At 35.0% G+C, this 19,769-nt stretch overlaps 1 protein-coding gene across 7 annotated transcripts in view; it reads left to right on the top strand.

Moving 5' to 3' along the window:
* The window catches only part of bi (T-box transcription factor bifid), a 481,645-nt gene that overhangs the window by 149,186 nt on the left and 312,690 nt on the right, over positions 1-19,769 (top strand). For 6 of the 7 annotated variants that reach the window (XM_067780328.1, XM_067780331.1, XM_067780330.1 and 3 more), the window contains one exon: positions 5,819-8,487. In XM_067780328.1, coding sequence (XP_067636429.1) covers positions 7,364-8,487 — 1,124 coding nt within the window. In that variant the 5' untranslated portion in view covers positions 5,819-7,363. Of the gene's footprint in view, positions 1-5,365; positions 5,505-5,818; positions 8,488-19,769 lie in introns of those variants that run through there. The other variant, XM_067780329.1, reaches the window with a different exon arrangement.

Here is a 19,769-nt window from a genome sequence, read left to right on the forward strand (position 1 = left end):
TTTTTCTTCGTTTTTCTTTAGGCTGCTAACACAGCAGTTTTCATTTCATTTGTTGTTTCCTGACGTTGGTGTTGCTGTTATATGTGTTTGGCTCTTATTTTTGTTGTATTTTTGTCACCTGCACTTAATACCATAGCGTTGTCTCTTTTTTTCATACTCTTTCAAGCGCCATCTTTGTATGACGGCTCCACATTTGAACTGCTAATACGGCCCAATACCGTTCTCGTAGTTGTGTGCTTGTGTGTGTGTCGTTGAAGTCGCCGAATTCGTTGCCGTCTCAGTCAACACTTTCACACATGCGGCTAGAGATAAGTCGACATGGTCGCCTAACACCTCAGTGAGAATGCGAGTATGTGTGTGTTTGTTTCTTTTAGAATGGTGTCTTCTGCTTCTCATATTTTAGTTTACAGTGTAACATTTTGCAGCTGCAATGAATAAAATTTGTATATTATTGTTGAAGATAAATGCCGTCGCTATTGAACTGTATCTACTGTATTTGAGCAACAAATAAAATTAAAGAAAAAAAAAACTTTTTTAAAAATAAGCTTTTATTATTGGTTAATAAAATTAACTAAAAAGTAAAAAATAAATTGACTGTAAAGAAATATAACACTTTATAAGTTCATTGTAACCTTTAACGATAATTAGGCTTTTTCGTCTGCGACAAAAAAATTCTATATTGTACATAATTATATATTTTTAACATAAAAACTTTACACCTAAATTATTAAATCTTACAGTTTATATCACAGTACTAATTGTTCTAATAAAAAGCGTGTTAAATATTGATGGTATAATTATGAACATTTAGGATCTCCTTTTCTTGCTATCACAATGTTACAGTCAATTTATTTTTTACTTTACTTTTTAGTTAATTTTATTAACCAATAATAAAAGCTTATTTTAAAAAAAGTTTTTTTTGTTTAATTTTATTTTTTACTTTTTAGCTCGTTTTATTAAGAAGTGATAGAAGCTTGTTCTTAGAAAGGCTTTTTTCTTAAATTTAATTTAAATATGAATTTTTTTTAATTTTTAGTAGGGTAAAATGTTGTTTAAATTTAATCTTTACTTAGTTATTTGTAACATTTCTCATCCTATCCATTTCTTTTAATGCATCAACATTACAAGGTTTCTTCGAAGTCAGCTTTGAACAGTCAAGTTCTTCTATTCGAGTGTTAACTAACTTAAAATCATATTTCTTTGTGACTTTGCCTATGTCGCGTTCAGTTTACAACTACTCATTGCAGATCTCTGCTCTGTGCGTTAAATCTGTTTTAAAATAAAATTCCAACTTTCGCTTAACTAAAATTCCATCGCCAAAAATCTGTAAAACAAAATCAAGTGCCCAGAAAAGTATGCAACACTTACCGATAACAGCCTAACCGCGTTAGCGTTCGTTGTATCACAGAATTTTTACACATGAAAATGACGGTTGTTGTTTGAAAGGTTGCATTCCTTTGAGTTTATCGCGTTTACACCACGAAATGTTGTAAATGATTTTTCATACAAAATTTGACAGTTCGTTTACGCACTACACCTTTTCCAGTTTATAATGAGAATATATAACTTTGTATTGAGAAATATAAATTTATATTGAGAAAACGCAAATCGATAATGAGAAATCCAACTTTATAATGAGAAAATAAAATATGATAATGAGCTTCATATTGAGAATACATAAATTGATAATGAGAAAAGATAATTAAATATTGAGAAAATATAAAATTTTAAGAATGAAAAGTTGCAATTAATCTGAGGAGTCGGTGAGCCAATTCTGCAACATTTCTGGGTACAGCATAAAGACAATTAAAATATAGCGTTGGTTAAAGCACTCGGAAGCATTTTAAAAGCTTGAGGTCAAATACGGAAATTATATTGTACAGAGTTTTTGGGTTGCGGTGTTACTGGAATGCATAAGATTGCGTTGAACGCATCTAAATGACAAACTTCACCGTACATTCAAGTCTCTACTTGTATATCAACTAAAGTAAAACATCTGTTTAAAATGTAGGTATCTGCGGTATTGCTCCCGCACATTCCCATCCCGTTAAAACATTTTTTATTGCATCCACTGCTCTTTCAAGGTATTACCTTATTTGCTCCCTTACTTAAGTAAAATTTTTTAAATTATAACCACTACCGTCGATTTCGCCATCCACAACAGACATTTTTAAGCTATGAATGCCTTTCAATACAAGTCCACTTAAGTAAAAACAGGTACAAATAAAACCTAAATATTTTTATTCCTCATTATGAACTTACATTTTCTCATTACCAACTTATTTTTTCTCAATATGAAGTACCATTTCTCATTATCAATTTATATTTTCTCAATATGAAGTTACATTTCTCATTATCAATTTATATATTCTCATTATAAAATTACATTTTTCATTATGAATTTTTATTTTCTCAATATAAACTTGCATTCTCTCATTATAAACTTGAAAAGGTGTAGATATATTTATACGTTTACAGTGTACTATTTATCACAACTGATTCAGCCATGTTATACACAGAAATACAACAGAGGGTTGTGTCTCCGCTTTTCGCAAGCGTGGGATTCACCACGTGTGATTCACCACGTTGTAAGAAAATTTTCTCATATAAATATCATGTGATTCACCACGTCTAAGTCTCGGAATCGACGGTTAGGTACCGCCGGCTTTGTATTGGACTTAGGCTGTTATGCCAAAGTAAACACAAATCTTTATGGACAACTGTTTTATCGATTAATTTATCGAATTCTCGCAAAGTAATATTGCATTGTCATCGGAGTTATACATGTGTGCAAAATTTCAGCTCAATCGGTCACCGGGAAGTGTATCAAATTTAACTTGCAAGGTTTCTTTACATACAACAGCAAGTGAAACTAAATAAAAGCTTATAAAATAGATAATTTACAGAATTGAAAACATTTTCTGAAGTTGCAGTCGGACTATAAATATTCTTCTATGCTTTATATTTTATACCTAAAAATGGGTTTGCTTATGGATAGGTCCCTCTCCAATAAGACAAGTTTAGGAAATTCAAAATGCCTTAACTACGAACTATTTTATTTTTATTTTTCGTTTTTTTGTTTTTTTCTTTTTTAATTTTTTTTTTTTTTTTATTCCATAAAAACTAAGCATTTTCTGAACATTGGTCGCATTGTTCGTTCTGACAGAAATTCGCTCCGGAAATGAAACCTATCGTACGAGATGTTTGTTCGGTATATAGGAGGTATCCCAATTTTTCCTCGGCGCTAGTTTGAAGTGCTTTAGAGATGTGCTCCCGCTGGTTGACTTGTGCTCCTAGAGAGCAGGTCTATGCGTATTTTGGCTTCAGCGAGTTGGGACCTATAATCTTGCACATACTCAAAATATTGTAGGTATGCCCTCCATCTGTCGATGGAAGGATCTCTTAATATTTAAAGCTTGAGCCAGAGCAACGGCGAAGTCAACTAGCCTCAATTCGTTAATATCTGAAAATGCTGTTTATATTTGTATAAACAACTTCAACTTTTCTTCATTGAAAATGCTTAATTTTTCCTCATGTTATTTTATATGCATGGAAAGTGAGCTTAAAGCATATGGGAATTCCAGCAGATCCAAGGGCCTGTTCGATTTCATGATTTCACGGAAATAGTTGATTAATAGTTCTTGGATGATAAACGTTTAGGGTATGGTAAGGGAAATTTAATTTTTAGTCAAATACGTATTTTCAACGCATCCACCATTATCTGCCATTTAAAACTCTTGAGCACATTTTAAAATTCGTAATCAGCGACCTTAAAAAGCTTTGAATTTATTTGTGCTTGACATTGCAGTCTTTTGCTGTATGTGATGCTTTTATGGTCGTCTTCAGTTAGTAACCTACATATTTGTATCTAGATTTAACTTACTCAGATATCGTAAACTACAGTGTTCCAGTGAAGTTCGTAGGTTCTCTCTGCTTAGATTATTGAGTTTGGCTGATACTCTCGTTACTGGACGTGTGCGCAATTTGCTATGTCTATACTCCAGTATTGTCTGAACTGGTTTGTTTCCCAGTTCGTGTGGTTTTTATAGTGTGTATCTTTGTGAGTCAGCAAAAGGTCTCTGGGCCATGGAATGCTGCTTTAGCAACCTGCTTGGCTAGGTAACCTGCCTCTTCATAACTTGGTGAGTATAGCTTAAACCGCTGTGCGGCATTTATCAAGCCTGACAGATTTATATTAGATTTTGGCAAAGGGTGATTGGTTATGTACAAAATCGATAGAGCTTTTTATTCACTTTCTTAGGCCAAGGCTCGAACCAAGACTCATACGTAAAGGGGGCACCATAACAAATTTGCTAGACATACAAAACTAATGTTTTTTTAATCTTTTTTAAACTTAATTTATTTAAAAAATTTATTTTTTTTTCAAATCTTCAGCCCACTGTACTTATCGCACATTCAACACAAACACATTGCAATTATTACAAACTGCCAACATACATAAGCAAGTATTTGCGAATGCGACAAAACCAGCACCTACACTAACACAACAATAACAAAAAAGGCACAGCAAAGCTCAGCACCACCTACCAATGCTGACGCCGTAACGCACCGCACCACACCGCGCCTCGACTCAACCCACAAACGCAACAAATCTTACTTCTTTTCAACGCACGTTGTTTGGCGCGCTGTCCAAGTACACACGAAGACTTCTACTCACGCACACAGAAAACATACGTTGCGAAAAAAAAATTAAAATCAGCAACTTTGTGTTAGCCACAATAACAACAAAAAATAGCGCTTTTCTAAAGGGCTTGCAAGCGCTCTTTATATATATTCTACTTTAATCAATTTTAGTTGGTAGTGTCACCAGTCTTGTTAGAACTATGGCGTTTTTCGTCAACGGGCGCTGACAGTTAAATATGCAGCGCTCACGTCTACGGACTCTTATTGGAATTGAACAAGTTAGTCCAATAAGCGCATACACGCGCAAATGCATACCGTTTTTTTGGTGCTTAATTTCATGCTGCTTTAGCTAGCGTGCTGCCGCGCAGTTCGAACACTGCCAACGCTACTTGGATGTGTTTGCACAATTCGTTGATAAATCAACATTTTAGTTGTTTACGTACATCACTCGTTACTCGTTACTGTCGTGCGCTCAGTTGTATGCGCTCATCTCAGCTTGTCTCAGCGTATACATGCGCGGCGCGACGCGCTACCAATATGTTTGCTCTACTCTTTTTGCTGTTGCTGATAGCGCGAGCAAAGCAAACCATTCAAGACTGGTTTTGGGGGGTTGCGCCGCCTCAGCGAGTATTTGTATTTTCCAGTTTGAAAGCGACCGGCGTGTAGTGCGTGTCTCGGCTGGCACTGTGTGTTTATTTACGTACAAATATTATATATATATAGTTATTGAAAATCGTGCGCTGTTTTTGTTTTTTTCTTTCTGTAACGCATACAAAATTCTAATTCGTTATGACGTGTGTGTGCAGCAGATACGATTTTGTTGTTTTTATCATCTGCGGTGTTCGCCCATACAAATTGTAGTAAGAAACAACCCTAGCCGGCGCTAAAACGCCTGCAAAACATAGTTTTTGCGCTGAAAATTTTGAAAAAATGTAATCAAGTTTTTTTTTTTGGAAATTTGCTGAAAGTAACTTAAACGCTTTTCGGTGAAAATGCGCAAAGAAATATTTTTATTTCATATATTTGGTTTTAAAAGCCGCAAAATGTTACCGCGTAAAGCCGCCGGTGTTTAGACGGCACACAGCGCATAAACCGTGTAGAGTGCATACAAAAACAAATTTTAGAAATGTAGGCAAAACAAAATTTCAAACTCATTTTTCTTATCAAATTTCAGTTTGCAACAAAAACAATGCAGCTGTCAGCGTCAAAATGCTAAAGATCAACGCTGAAGCGGACAAAAAGAGAAAATCTACAAAAAATTGTGGAAAAATCAAAACAAACAAAATTTTTTTTTTAAATTTGTAAATAGCTGTAAAAGAAAAAAATTCAGTGGCAAAGTGCAATTTTAGCAGTAAACCTAGCGTTCTAGCAATAAAGTGATAGAAAATAGCTTAAATTTTAAATAATTGCAAAAATTTTAAAAATTCGGAAAAAATTAAAAACATAAATTTTTAAAAGAGTCCAAAATAAAAATCTGTTTAAGAGAAATATCTGTGAAATGTGACACAAACTAAAGCAAAGCAATTTTTTTTCGTAAAACCTGCTTTTGGAATTTGAAATCAAAATCTGTTTGAAGCAACAACAAAGTCGCAGGGGCAAGTAACGCATTACAACAACAGTAAATAATTTCTAAAAGAAGAAAAAAGTGTTTTAATTTTGGAGAAAGTGCGAAAATTAGTTTCGAAACTGCTTATCGGCAACTGGAAAATATTTGAAAACAATCGTGCTCGGAAGTGATTTTCGCAGCACCTTTGCGAATTTGGTTTTTACGTCGACAAGAAAATCGAAGAGAGGGAAGAGCTCAGCTGATCGAGGCTTTAAGAAAAAGGTCGGCTAAAAAAAATTTAAAGAGTGCAGCTATATCCCAAAAAACACAGTCAAAAGAAGCTGAGCTTCGAAAAGAAAATCCTCAAAGACGCTGGGTAGTTGTTTGTGGCATAGGTAAACCTTAACTGAAGTAATAGTACTTTCGGGAAAAGAAACTGTATCGAAAAGTGAGCCTTTAGAGAAAATACGCGCTGAGTGAGAGAACAAAGAAACGAATTTTGAGGGTTAAAACCTCATACAACACAACCAAAACTCCAGTACTAACACGAGTTGCGCAGAAAGGGAGATCTCTAAACCTAGAAACTTGGTCTAGAAGCGGTCTAGGGTGTTAAAAACTCAAACTACTGGCTAAGTAAAAGGTTTCAACCTAACGCAAGAACTGAGAGAGATTCTGCCGACCTCTAAAGCATTTATTTGGATTGAATTGAGGAACAGAACACTCGCTAATTTTTGAGAGCTGCTTGGATCAACGTTTAGTTCGCAAAAACTTAACAAAACGTGAGATCTTGGTAGTTCGAAGCTCTGTCAGTGTACCAACAAGTGGAACTAGCAGCTGGGTCTCTCTATATAAACTCTTTTAAGTAACTGAGACGTCGTAAAGATAATAAGGGAAGAATTTACTTTAGCAAACGAGCACGATTTGAATGAAGCGACGTCTAGCAATTGCCGCATATAAAACCAAACAGGAGTGATCTCTATCACCGAAGAGGTGGAAAAATTCTACCAGCTTAACGCATTTATTTGCGCATCGAAAACCACTTTGAGCTCTACCACCGAACAATCTTGCACGACCTCCTTCACATACCCCTTTCGGTCTTTACCTAGAAAGTAGTTGCCCTCCCTTACAAAATTGCTGTTTTAGCACCCGCTGTACTCAGTAAATTGTAATGTAATGAGATACGACGTTCAAGAATTGCTTCATCAGTCAGCTGAGGATCCATTCGCTAGATTCGCAAATGGGATGGCATATCATCCATTTCTGCAGCTCTCCCGACCCACTGATTTCAGCGTATCGTCGCTGTTGACGGCAGGCACACAAGCACAGGCTAATAACGCCTCGGCAGCCGCCGCCGCCGCAGCAGCAGCAGCAGCCGCGGCCGCAACAGCTAGTGATTTTGGTGCAAATTCTGGTGGTGGTAATACCGTATTAAGTGCGGCTACTTCACCGGCACAACCACATCAAGCGCATCAACGACAACAATCTCCAACAACAACAGCGCAATTGCAATTACAACAACATCAACAAGCACTTTGTGGTGTTGGTCAAGCATCGCCTTTGGGTGGACAACAACCGCCATTGTTATCGCCCAGTGGTGTTGGGAATAATAATAATAACAACAACAATAGCAGTATAAGCAATAACGCTGCTATTAAAACGCATAGCAATAATAACAATCGTAACACACCCACCACAAACCACAACAACAACAACGATCCTCAATCTAGTAATAATAATTTAACATCGCCGTTATCGCATGCGCCTCAACAGCCCTTAGCGCATCCAGCCGCCACATCACATTTGACCTCGCCACATTTATCGTCGCCACCGTCACATCACCAACAACCTACGACGCCACAACATCCAACACACCCGCCACCACCCCCGTCACATCCGCACGCGCATCCCGCATCCCAACATCCGCATCACTCACCAGTGCCGGGACATCACGCGCTCGGACCACACCTGCCACAACAACCGTACTTTCCAGCGGCCGCATTAGCAGCGCTCGCCGGCAGTCCGGCTGGTCCACATCCAGGTCTATATCCGGCTGGTCTACGTTTCCCGCATCATCCGCACGCCCATCATCCATTGGGTACACCTTATACGACCGCTGAAGACGTGGTGCTTGCATCTGCCGTAGCGCATCAATTACATCCGGCGATGAGACCGTTGCGTGCTTTACAACCGGAGGACGATGGTGTGGTGGATGATCCAAAGGTGACTCTGGAGGGTAAAGATTTGTGGGAGAAATTTCATAAATTGGGTACGGAGATGGTGATCACGAAGAGTGGACGGTAAGTTGAACAAAACTTTTTTATTATTAAACAAATGTGTTTACTATTTTTTAAACTGAAAAGTGAAAAAGTGTGAATAAAGTTTCAAGGTTATAGTGAAACCCTGAATCGAAAAGAGACTAACATAAAGTGTTACCGCACTCCTAACCTCACATTTGAAGGTAGTTTTATTTGAAACGAAAACTTTGTAAAAGTGAATGGTAAACAAACTAGCCTCAAATATATGTGACTATAATTTCACATTTGAGGTAAACTATTACGAAAATAACATTTTAAAAGTATATTGTAAAATCTAACCTCAAATTTGTGTTACTAACATTCAACTATAGTGAACTCTATTGAAAAGAAAGGCCTGTGAAAATTGCATAGATTAAAACCCAACCTCTAGTTTTGGTTAAAATTTATTGAGAAGAAACAGTTTAAGGGTATCGTTAAGGACCTAACCCTAACCCCTAGCTTCAAATTCTAGGAAAACTCCACTAGGAAGCAACTTTTTCAAAATGTATCGCAGAGAACCTAGCCTCAAATTTGTATGACATAAGGGAACTCTATTGGAAAGACATATTTTAAAACGGCACTGTAGTGAACATAACATCGAATTTAAGATTAGCTCATTTTGAAAAATATAAATAAATATTTTAAAAGTGCTATACCCAAATTTTTGTGAAAATGTGTTTAATGACTGTCACACAGAAAACTTAACCTAAAATTTCGAGAACATAAAACACAACCTCAAATATTAGAGGCACTCTGCTGGAAAGAATATTTGTAAAAAAGTGTAGCAGAAAACATAAATCTAATTTTTAGCGAAGCGCTAATTCAAGAAGTATTTAAAATATGGATCGTTTAGAACTTAACCTTAAATTTTCATTGCTGCAAACTTAACCTGAAAATTTAAATATTTCAAAACTAAATCCTAGGTAACATAACCTGAAATTTAAGTACCAAAAGCTCTACCTCGAATTTTAGAGGAGCTCATTGGGGTAAAAAAAAATATATTTATTTTAAAAGTGCGTCTCACAAGACCTAATCTCAAATTTTGAAAAAAGAAAACACAATCTTAAATGTTAGAGAAACTCTGGTGGAATGAATATTTTCAAAAAGGTTAGCAGAGAACATAATCCCATTTTTTAGTGGAACTTCAAACCAAAAGGCATTAAAAAATGTATAGTTCAGAACTTAACCCCAAATTTGCATTACCGCAAACCTAACCTAAAATTTGAAGGAAACTTAATTTGAAAAGAAATATTTTAAAAGTGTAGAAGTAAATCCAACCTCAAAAAAGGCTTTTAGAAAGAACATTTAAAATTGTGCCACATAAAAACTTAAAATTTTGGTTGCGGAAAACTTAATCTCAACTTTTTAGGAGGTATTTTTAATTGCAAAAGTGTTTCGATGAGAAAGTATACTCAAAATTATGTCTCAAAAACTTAAAATTCAAAAATTAAATTTCATTGACCATAAGGTTGCTATCTTAATCACCTCTATCATCTCTTCAAAGCTCTCTAACCTTTAGTCCGTTTTACCGTCGGTAAATGGCATTTCTCGTCAAGTTGTCAGTTATACGAAGCTTATCATTGAGATGGCGTGAATTAATCCGTTTGTATAAGTGTTAGATGTACATTAGTATATGTGCACCAGGGCATATGGGTGTGTACGTGTTCTTGTTCTACATACCCTCTTTAATACACTATGATACCATCAAAATCAACAACCCCGTCGTCTGTTCGTGAGTGCAAATGACAGCCGGAATGCCACAATAATGGTGGAGGGATGATGAATGTTGATAAATAACGCATTTTATAGTTGCAATTTATACACACAAAAAAATGATTAATCAAAGTAGAAAAGTTGAATGCATTCATTTCTATGTTTTCGAGTTGGAATAAGTGTAGTGATTGTTTCAGAATAGAAGCTGAAAGTTTTTATAGATCTTACTAGAAAAGCCCTGAAATAATTGAACATATAAAAGGTTCTCTTTGCGTTGAAGGCTTCTATAAAGATTGACGGAGTTAGAGGCTAATGTTTCATGACATAAATTCGGATAATGCAGGATTGTTCCAACAGAGAACTGCCGCAGCGAAATTAAATTACAGTCGACCGCGTTGTGTTTGTTGTTGACTTTATAGAATAATAAACTAGAACTAGTCTACGATTGTTTTCATTTTCATCTACAGTTTTGGAGATTGAAAAAATTTCAAGCTGTGGCTTGTTTTATGAAGCGCACAGAAATTGTTCTCAAATTGTTCCAGTATAGAACTGACGACCCCTGGAGTAAGTTATCCAAACTCAAGTTCTTCTATATAAAAAATATACTATTTAAGACCAGACTTGCTTTTATTTAAATCGTGATCTTTTAATTCAAGTCAATAAGAGCTGGTATTAGATTATTCCAGAAAAAAGGTATACGCTTCTAGGAACACACCAAAGCGTTGATCAAAAGAAATAGGAAAAATTTATTCTAGATTGGAATTATCTGTAGAAGATGGATTTTTATCTGTAGAAAAAGGATATTTATTTGTATTTTTTTTTAACAGAGCTGTAGCTTACATTTGATGCACTTTTTTTTTGCTAATATGACTATTGAAGTAGGTAATTCAGAATCAACACTTTGTGCGAAGTTGATTCGACAGCTTTTTGAGATTTGGCTGTACCGAAGACCTCAAACCTTTCATGAATGGAGCTGAATAATAACACTGGTTTACAGCCAAAATGCACCAGAGACGCCATTATGAAATTCCTATGTAAAATCACCCCTGATTCCGAAAATCAAGGTTATTTTTAATTCTATGGTAACGTTTTTGAGATATTTACGAATAACGGTTTTTTTTAAAAATTGGGTCCACTTAATCATATCAAGAACGAATTGAGCAATTCCAAAACGGTTTGAAGCTTTTAAAAGGTAATAAAAATAACTGTGCATACAACACTTTTTGCTAGTCCTTTCAGATTCAAAGATAACGAACAATCATTACGGATTTCTAAAATTTTTTTTTGTATAAATATAAAAATTTTGTACTTTGCGAGGAAGGATCTCGAAAATTTTATTTTTTTGCATATTTTTTTTTCTCTCTCTAAGCTCTGTTTTATTACAAAAAAAATAAGCTTTCATTCAACAAAATCGATGAACTAATACAAAAGTTATAAGCATTCAAATAAATATATCCATATAGTAAAACTTAAGTACCCTACAAATAATAGCATAACTATGTACATATGATTCTGTCTTAACTCTATGATCTTATTTTATAATTGAAAAAGTTATGTGTCTTGTTTTGACGCTTATTTAGATTAGGATCGGTTTCTCTTATGAGAAACCAACAGTAGTCACCCATCATAGCGACATCCCAGAATCCTTGATACCGACTTTCAATCTTTTTCATTCGATGGTGAAACCTTTCGCCATGCTCGTCACTTTCGTCGCTAAGATTTTGCGGGAAAAAATTTCAATGGGAGTGTAGAAATGAATATTTACTCCTGAAAGAAAATAAAAAAAAAATTAGATAAATACATAAGTGACACATTAGTATATAATTTTCTTAGGCTGGATTTATCTTTCAATTCAGAACAAATTTTTTGTTCACATTCTCCTCGTTCTTGTTTGTTCGGAACTGGACGATGAATTCAGATTTAGAGCTATATATTCTCATGTAAATTTAAAAATTTTCATACAAATTTTTTGTTTATCGGGCAGATAAGTTTTAAAGTTAACTGAGAAAACGGTCTTACATATGTTTTTTTATTTACCTATTTCCGAATAGTTTTTGATTAAGTCGTTCATTTATCATCTCGTAGTTAGGACTTTTGTGTTTGCCTAAAAAAGAAGCAACGACCTTTTCAAAAGGATCCCACGATGCTGCCTCCACTGGTGACAATAGTTCTTTGAAATGGTTATTGGTCATTTTCCTTATTTGCGGTCCCACAACAATCCCTTCCTTTATTTTTGCTTCTGAAATCTCTGGAAAGATTGTCTTCAAATGATGAAAAGCTTCGCCTTCTTTCCTTCTTCATAAGTTGGGAGTATTTTATGTTATCCACCCCAACTTGAAACTCGATTCGTTCTGGCCAATCCTTTATGATGTAGTGGTCTTGACGAACTCGGCTAACCCATTTGCATAGAAAGCAACTGTATTTTGTGTATCTACTTTGTAGACCACATAGCATTCCAACGACTTTAAGATCGGCACATATTTTCCAATCATGTTCTTCGTATTTGATAATTTGAGCAATTTTCGCATTATCTCATACGTTTCCTACGTATGATGCAATAATACGGCCTTTAAACTTAATTTATAGCCGTCTACGAATAATCGCCACTCTTTTGAACCATATGGTTCACCAAACTGTTTGAATAGACCAGCAGTAACAAACACTGTCCTCCTTCGTATAGTACTTGGAAAATTGTTCGCGACGAGTTCTATAATATGTTACCTCAACATCGGATGAAACAAATTTAAATTGTTGCATACGAGAGTCCTTTTCCTTTGACAATTCCAAATTCCACATCCAATCATTGAGTTGTGCTTGTGACAAATAGTTTCTTTCGTTTTCCGTTTGAAATCCAGTACAACATGATGCCGCGTAATCAGATACTGCTGTTGACAATGAAACTGGAGCCGGAAATAAAGTTAAATTTGATTCTGGCAATGTAGCCTCCGTTGAATTTAGTTCTGGTAATGACACTGTAGATACGCTCGCATAGGTTACTTTTCTTGACTTTCCAACCCCAAGTACTTTTGTAGTACAAATATAGCAGTCCGTTGAATGGCAAGTTGGTTCCCTCCACTTTATTGGTGTAACAAATTTCATATGTCGCCTAAATAGATAGTTTCAGAAATTAGTCAGCTATGCATTAAAAGGGAGCAAATTCCTAATTTTACCACGCACCTTTTTGTTCCAGTTTCCGAAAAAATCAATTCGACTCGACATGTGGTGCACACATTATTCGGTGTCCATGGTTTTTCATTGTTTTTAGGCTCAATTTCAAAATACTTATAGTATGTAACTTTCAAAGGATTTGAAAACACACGTCGCATCCTTTTAACGATAAATTGACCGCATATGAAACAGAACATATCTGGGTCATTTGGTCACTCAAACTCTCGCGCTCTTTTACTCATATTACAAATGACGGGCTATAAACTGCAATTATAAACTGAATAGTATCCGGCGAGCCTTGCAGATATTACGAAGGAACAAGGCGCATGTACTATTATTTATACTTAGATCAAGTAAAAATTCAAGCCTACCTAGACAAAAAGGTTCCCTAGTTCTACAAAGAAAATACTACCTGCCTTAAAAATATGCTCTTGCTTGAAATGTACCTGGGTTTGAGAAAACGACACTAACGCCCCGATTCTGAGCGTTACCGGTAAAATAGTTCCCAGAACATTTATGTAACCAAATATCGTTAACAGTTCTTTTATTCGCGATTCTGGCCCAAGTGGTAACGCTGTCATCACCTAGAAACTCACCAGTGTCTGTGGAGAAATTTAAAAGGTAGTTTTCTTCGCTTTCACGGTTGCCACTTTGGTCCATTTGGACCAAAAATGGTACCTTCCAACCCCATTTGGTTCGCTGGTCCCTTTTCTTCAATTTTGGTCCTCTTTAGGCAGTAGCTACGATTGGTACTTTTCTTTCTTTTTCACTCAGGTAAAAATTCACAATATTGCCCAAAAATTCGCCACACTTTCGTTAGCCCCCATATAATTTTGAATTTACTTCAATGGAACTCTCACCATAAAAAATTTCTCAGTCAGTAAAATGTACCAGAACAGTAACATTTCACCTAGGATATAATTTATGCCAGGCATTAAAAAAAAGTGCTGGCAAACACATTGTCGTTAATTGTTGATGAAATAACCGACTAATCAAAAAAAACTCTTGTTTTATAATAATATTAATAACGGCTAGATATTTCGATCGGTTATACAACACTATGTAAAATATATGAAAATAAAACTTGCTTCTCGCCAAGCATAGCTTATAGCGAGCACTCTGCCGTGCGCCTAACACTTTCAAAACTTATACAAAGAAATTCTATGCATTACTTCTCGTTTGGCACTTTGATATTTAAATCTTTCTCACCCAGCTCAATGAGTTCAAGGTATTCCAGGACTATTGTGGTGTTAAGCCACGCAAGGTAGTTGAAAATTAAGTATCGTGGCACAACAAATATTTTAACTCGAAGACAGAAGGAAGCAAATGCAAAAGAGGTTTGATTTCGGAAGAAATGTTTTGTATAAAATTATGCCCGTAGGTGCTAGCAGAACCCCTGAGACCTGGGATCAAAACTCACACTTACCGAAGCTAGGCTCTGATATGAAGTTTAAACGTTAAGGGAAAAAGTAAGCATCTATAAAAATAGCACTAACAAAATTGCCTAGTTTCGTTTATGATTTATTGAGTTTTCCACATACATAGTTCGGCAACATCAGAACGCAAATTTTGAACCGTTTCTTACTAAAACCTAACTGCACTATACATTTTATTTCATTGCAATCAACAACATAATGCTAGAACCAAGAGCTTTGTGACCAAAACTAGGTTCACAACGTTTGGTTGGTGGAAGACATAAACTTATCCTATGTCAAAATTAAGATGTTTCTAATGTAGAAGGAGGGAATGATTTAGGTTACCATTTTTGGTTGCACTTCACCATGTTTAGTAAAATTTTATATGGAAACATCCTAAAATTTTGTATTTTATACTAATAAAATAAAACAAAAATTTGGTCCTTTTTTTCGATGAATTTTGGTCCCAAATGAAAACATGGTGTGGTAACCGTGTTCGCTTTGCCGAAAGTGTATCACTTGTAGATACGAGGTTAACGAAGAAACGGAACGATGTGTATATGCATATTATGCATGATAAGTTTCTACACAGGTATATTGTAATTTATTCTGTGAAAGTACATAATGTAAACAAATATATAATATATAGCAAGAGGCAACACTTTTTTACTATTAACTTTACTTATTTGGGCTTACAACTCTTTATTTTTCAATTTTGCTTTTTCTAAACAACAGCTGTTGTGAGTTTATTTCGATGTAACCACCTACTTTTGTGGGTAAAAAATTATGCGGCTACTTTCGCGGGTAGAATACCAAAAGGATGTAAAAGTTGTCACATGATTTCGTTACCGTGGTGAAGAATGTTGTTACCACACTAGAATCGGGGCGTAACAGTTTTTTGTATCTAATAACCCTTCGAAAATTTACCTGCTAACTAACTGATATACGAATACTAACACATATGTAGCAGTAGGGTACTTAAGTATTAAATGGATATATTTACTTGAATATTTATAACTTTTGTATTAGTCCATCGCTTTTGTTGAATGAGAGCTTATTTCTTTGTAATAAAACAGAGCTTCTTACAAAAAAAATGGAAAAATCCGCAATGATTGTTCGTTATCTTTGAATCTGCAGGGCCTAGCAAAAAGTGTTGTATGCACAGTTTGGAATTGCTCAATTCGTTCTTGAGATATATATGATTAAGTGGACTCAATTTTTTTTTTTGAAAAAACCTTTATTCGTAAATATCTCAAAAACGTTACCATAGAATTAAAAATAACCTTGATTTTCGGAATCAGGGGGTGATTTTACATAGGAATTTCATAATCGCGTATCTGGTGCAGAAAAAAAATTGGAATTTGCGATCCAGTGTAATCTTACAAATTTTCAAAAGTTCATAAAATCTGAACCATTAGTTGTATGGGATATACATTATATATACGAGTTATCATAACGATATTTTTAAACAACAATATATGCCTTATATGTACTCATCCGTTGAAACCCATCTTGTGAAATTTCAAGCTTCTAGCTAATAAAATGAGGAATAAATAACGAAACCCCTCTTATACGAAAAATCGGTTGTGTGGGAGATACATATATGATATAGTCGTACGATCTGGTCGATTCGGACAAATGATTAATATACACGCTTACCGCATTTCAACAAGATATCTCCAAATTGAGGGCCCAGTTTGCGTTCAAACAGACATACAAACTGACGGACAAACAGACAGTGAGTTTTTAGCGTCTCCTCTAAATTTTGGGTTTCGTGGTAAACTTCATTCATTTCTTTCATTTTCATTTTTCGTATATCATTTGCAGCGCTTTTTTGCCAGAAGTTTCCTGCAGTTCATGGCCAATTGTTATCTAAGGCTATCTGCGTTATCTATGGGTATGTACGCCATTACATTCATACCCGCAAATAAGTAAACTAAGCCATTTAATTTTTTATAGGCGAAAAAAATCGCTCAGAAATGACCTTTTGTCAAATTAGCTTAACCTTATTGTTTACACTAAATTTATTTAAGTACATAATTAATTTTGCTGATGGCGTTTGTCTTCAGATTTGTACTTCAGATATTTTTTGTTCTTGTTATCTACGCGAGTGTGCAAGTAAGTGCAAGCAAATTTATCTGCCAGATTTTTCTTTTATCAACTCAACGGTGATTTCACTTTCGCTTTTTGTTTTACAACTTTTGACTAAGCGCTGAGTTAATATTTAAATATTTGCAATTGTATTTTTTTGTAATTTATAAGCATATCCAGTGTATGCTGAAGCAATTTTTTTTTATCTTAGCGAAAATATTTGTTTCGCAAGCAAGTTTTTACTGAAAAAGAAAATAAAATTTATAATAAAATATTTGTTCAGAGCAAACAAAAAATCAGATTTTTATCTTAAATTGTGTCCAATTTCATACTAATTTACGTTGCTAAAAAGATAATGTGTCGAAAAGTGTGTAAATTTGGTACGTACTTGAAAAAATAGCAAATATATTTGTAAATTTTATTTTGCAAAAAAAAGTAGAGATAAATTTGAATTTTCTCGGAAAACAACACAACAGCCATGTTCTAGCCTTCGTATTCGAGAATTAAACTTATTTATTTTATATATATGTATTTATTCTGTTGAAATTCCTGTTCTGTGAAATGGTGAAATGCATCATACAAGAAAACAAGGTGGTTCCACTTTAACGTATTTGCATAAACTATTTTAGTTAGTTAGAGATACAATTTGTCTAATGCTGAAAAATCCTTGCCACCTCAATCAAATTATGTTTTAAAAATTTCCTCAATCAAATTATTTTTTAGAAATTTCCAATTCTTTTTTAAATTTTATTCAACTAACAATATTTACAGTATAAATATTTACGGAGCTGTTAAAAGGTGTGAACTGATTTGAGTCCAACTAAAATGCCGCAGCCAAAAATTTAATTAAAATCTGTATACTCCTTTAGGGAAAGTAGTGCTTCTTAAACTCTGACCTCTTAAGTGTTAAACCACCCAGCAAACCCTTGCTAAGTTTGTATGTTTGCCCTCCTCCAACATTTCGCTCCGCCTCTTTGCTTAGTAGAAGAACGGATAAATTCGGAGTACTTTTCAATGCCGTGTCGGTATATTACGGATTTGATTATGCAACAGATTCGGGGAGTCCTCAGATTTAACCTTCTTATGGGATTCTTATCCTGCCTTCAGCAGTTTAAAAAAACTTCATTTATTTATATCAAGGTGTTAATATTATCCAGTTCAGTGTTTCGGAATACGCAGTTCCTGCATCTAATAGCGTCACAGTATGGGACTGCTTCGTCGCTCCGTTCATCTTCTTATGCAGAACCGGAGTTTCTGTGTCAGCACACTTTAGCATATCAATCACTTCATAGCAGCAGCGCCCTTTCCTGCGACAAGGCCACTGTACTTTGCAGGAACGGTCCAGTCAGCGGAAGTCTGTTAAAATACAGCGCAATTCACGCGTTCAAACGCCTAAGCTGCTCAACTACATAGTAGGGCTCTAAGCCCTAATATCTGTGACAAGCTGCCTGTCCTAGCAATGGCTTAAGATTTAATAGTTCAAAGAAACTGATGTATGTGGGGAGGGAGGGGGGAGTCTTGTTCGGAGCAACTGTTAAGAAAGAAAGATACACGTTTTCCGGGAGATACAGCTCTTGTATGTTCTTGGACAAGTGTTGCGTTCCAGTGAAATATTTACACCTTGTCTTTTATCAATTGGCATTGTTTTCGGAGAACATTTTTTAGGACAGACAATACTGATTTCAGAATACCATTCAAGTACTTCCCGTAAACTGAAATTATTTCGCTCAAAGTTAACGAACTTCAAATGATTTCCTTTCAAGAACTGAATCGCAAAGTTAAGACATTTATGATACATGAAATGAACAAAATCGGCCAGCACCAGCACAAGTTATGAACAAAAGTTTAACTTGTTTAGGAAAACTAAAATACTATAACTTGGAAAAGAAATCGATTTTCGAAAAAAAATTCGAATATCGAAAAAAGTTCAAATATCGAAAAAAGTTCGAATTTCGAAAAAACATTAGAACAATTTTTATACTCAGCGTGCTTTGCACACAGAGTATATTAACTTTGATTGGATAACGGTTGGTTGTACAGGTATAAAGGAATCGAGATAGATATAGACTTCCATATATCAAAATCATCAGTATCTAAAAAAAATTTGATTGAGCCATGTCCGTCCGTCCGTCTGTCCGTTAAAATGATAACTTGAGTAAATATTGAGATATCTTCACCAAATTTGGTACACGAGCTTACCTGGACCCAGAATAGATTGGTATTGAAAATGAGCGAAATCGGATGATAACCACGCCCACTTACATATATATATGTATAACATTTTGGAACACACAACAAACCTGATTATTTAGTTAATAATACACCTAGAATGTTGACATTTGACGTGTGGACTGATATTGAGACTCTTGATAAAAATGTGTTTAAATGGGCGTGGCACCGCCTACTTGTGATAAAATCAATTTTACAAACATAAATCACAAATCAAAAAGTGTTAAACCTATCGTAACAAAATTCGGCAGAGAGGTTGCCTTTACTATAAGGAATGCTTTGAAGAAAAATTACCGAAATCGGTTAAGGACCACGCCCACTTTTATATAAAAGATTTTTAAAAGGGTCGTGGAGGAATAAAATAAGCTGCATCTTTGCAAAAAAGAGCTTTATATCAATGGTATTTCATTTCCCAAGTGGATTTATAACAATAAATGCGAAAAACTTCAAATTAAAAAAAATGAGCGTGGCACCGCCCCTTTTATGACTAAGCAATTTTCTATGTTTCGAGAGCCATAACTCGAAGAAAAATTAACGGATCGTAATAAAATTGGGTACACAAATTTTCCCTGTAGCAGGAAATATTTCTAGAAAAATGGATGAGATCGGTTAAAGACCACGGGAACTTAGATATAAAACAAGTTTAAAAGGGTCGTAGACTAGAATAAT

The sequence above is a fragment of the Eurosta solidaginis genome, chromosome 4 (assembly GCF_040869045.1).
Source record: "Eurosta solidaginis isolate ZX-2024a chromosome 4, ASM4086904v1, whole genome shotgun sequence".
NCBI lineage: Eukaryota > Metazoa > Arthropoda > Insecta > Diptera > Tephritidae > Eurosta > Eurosta solidaginis.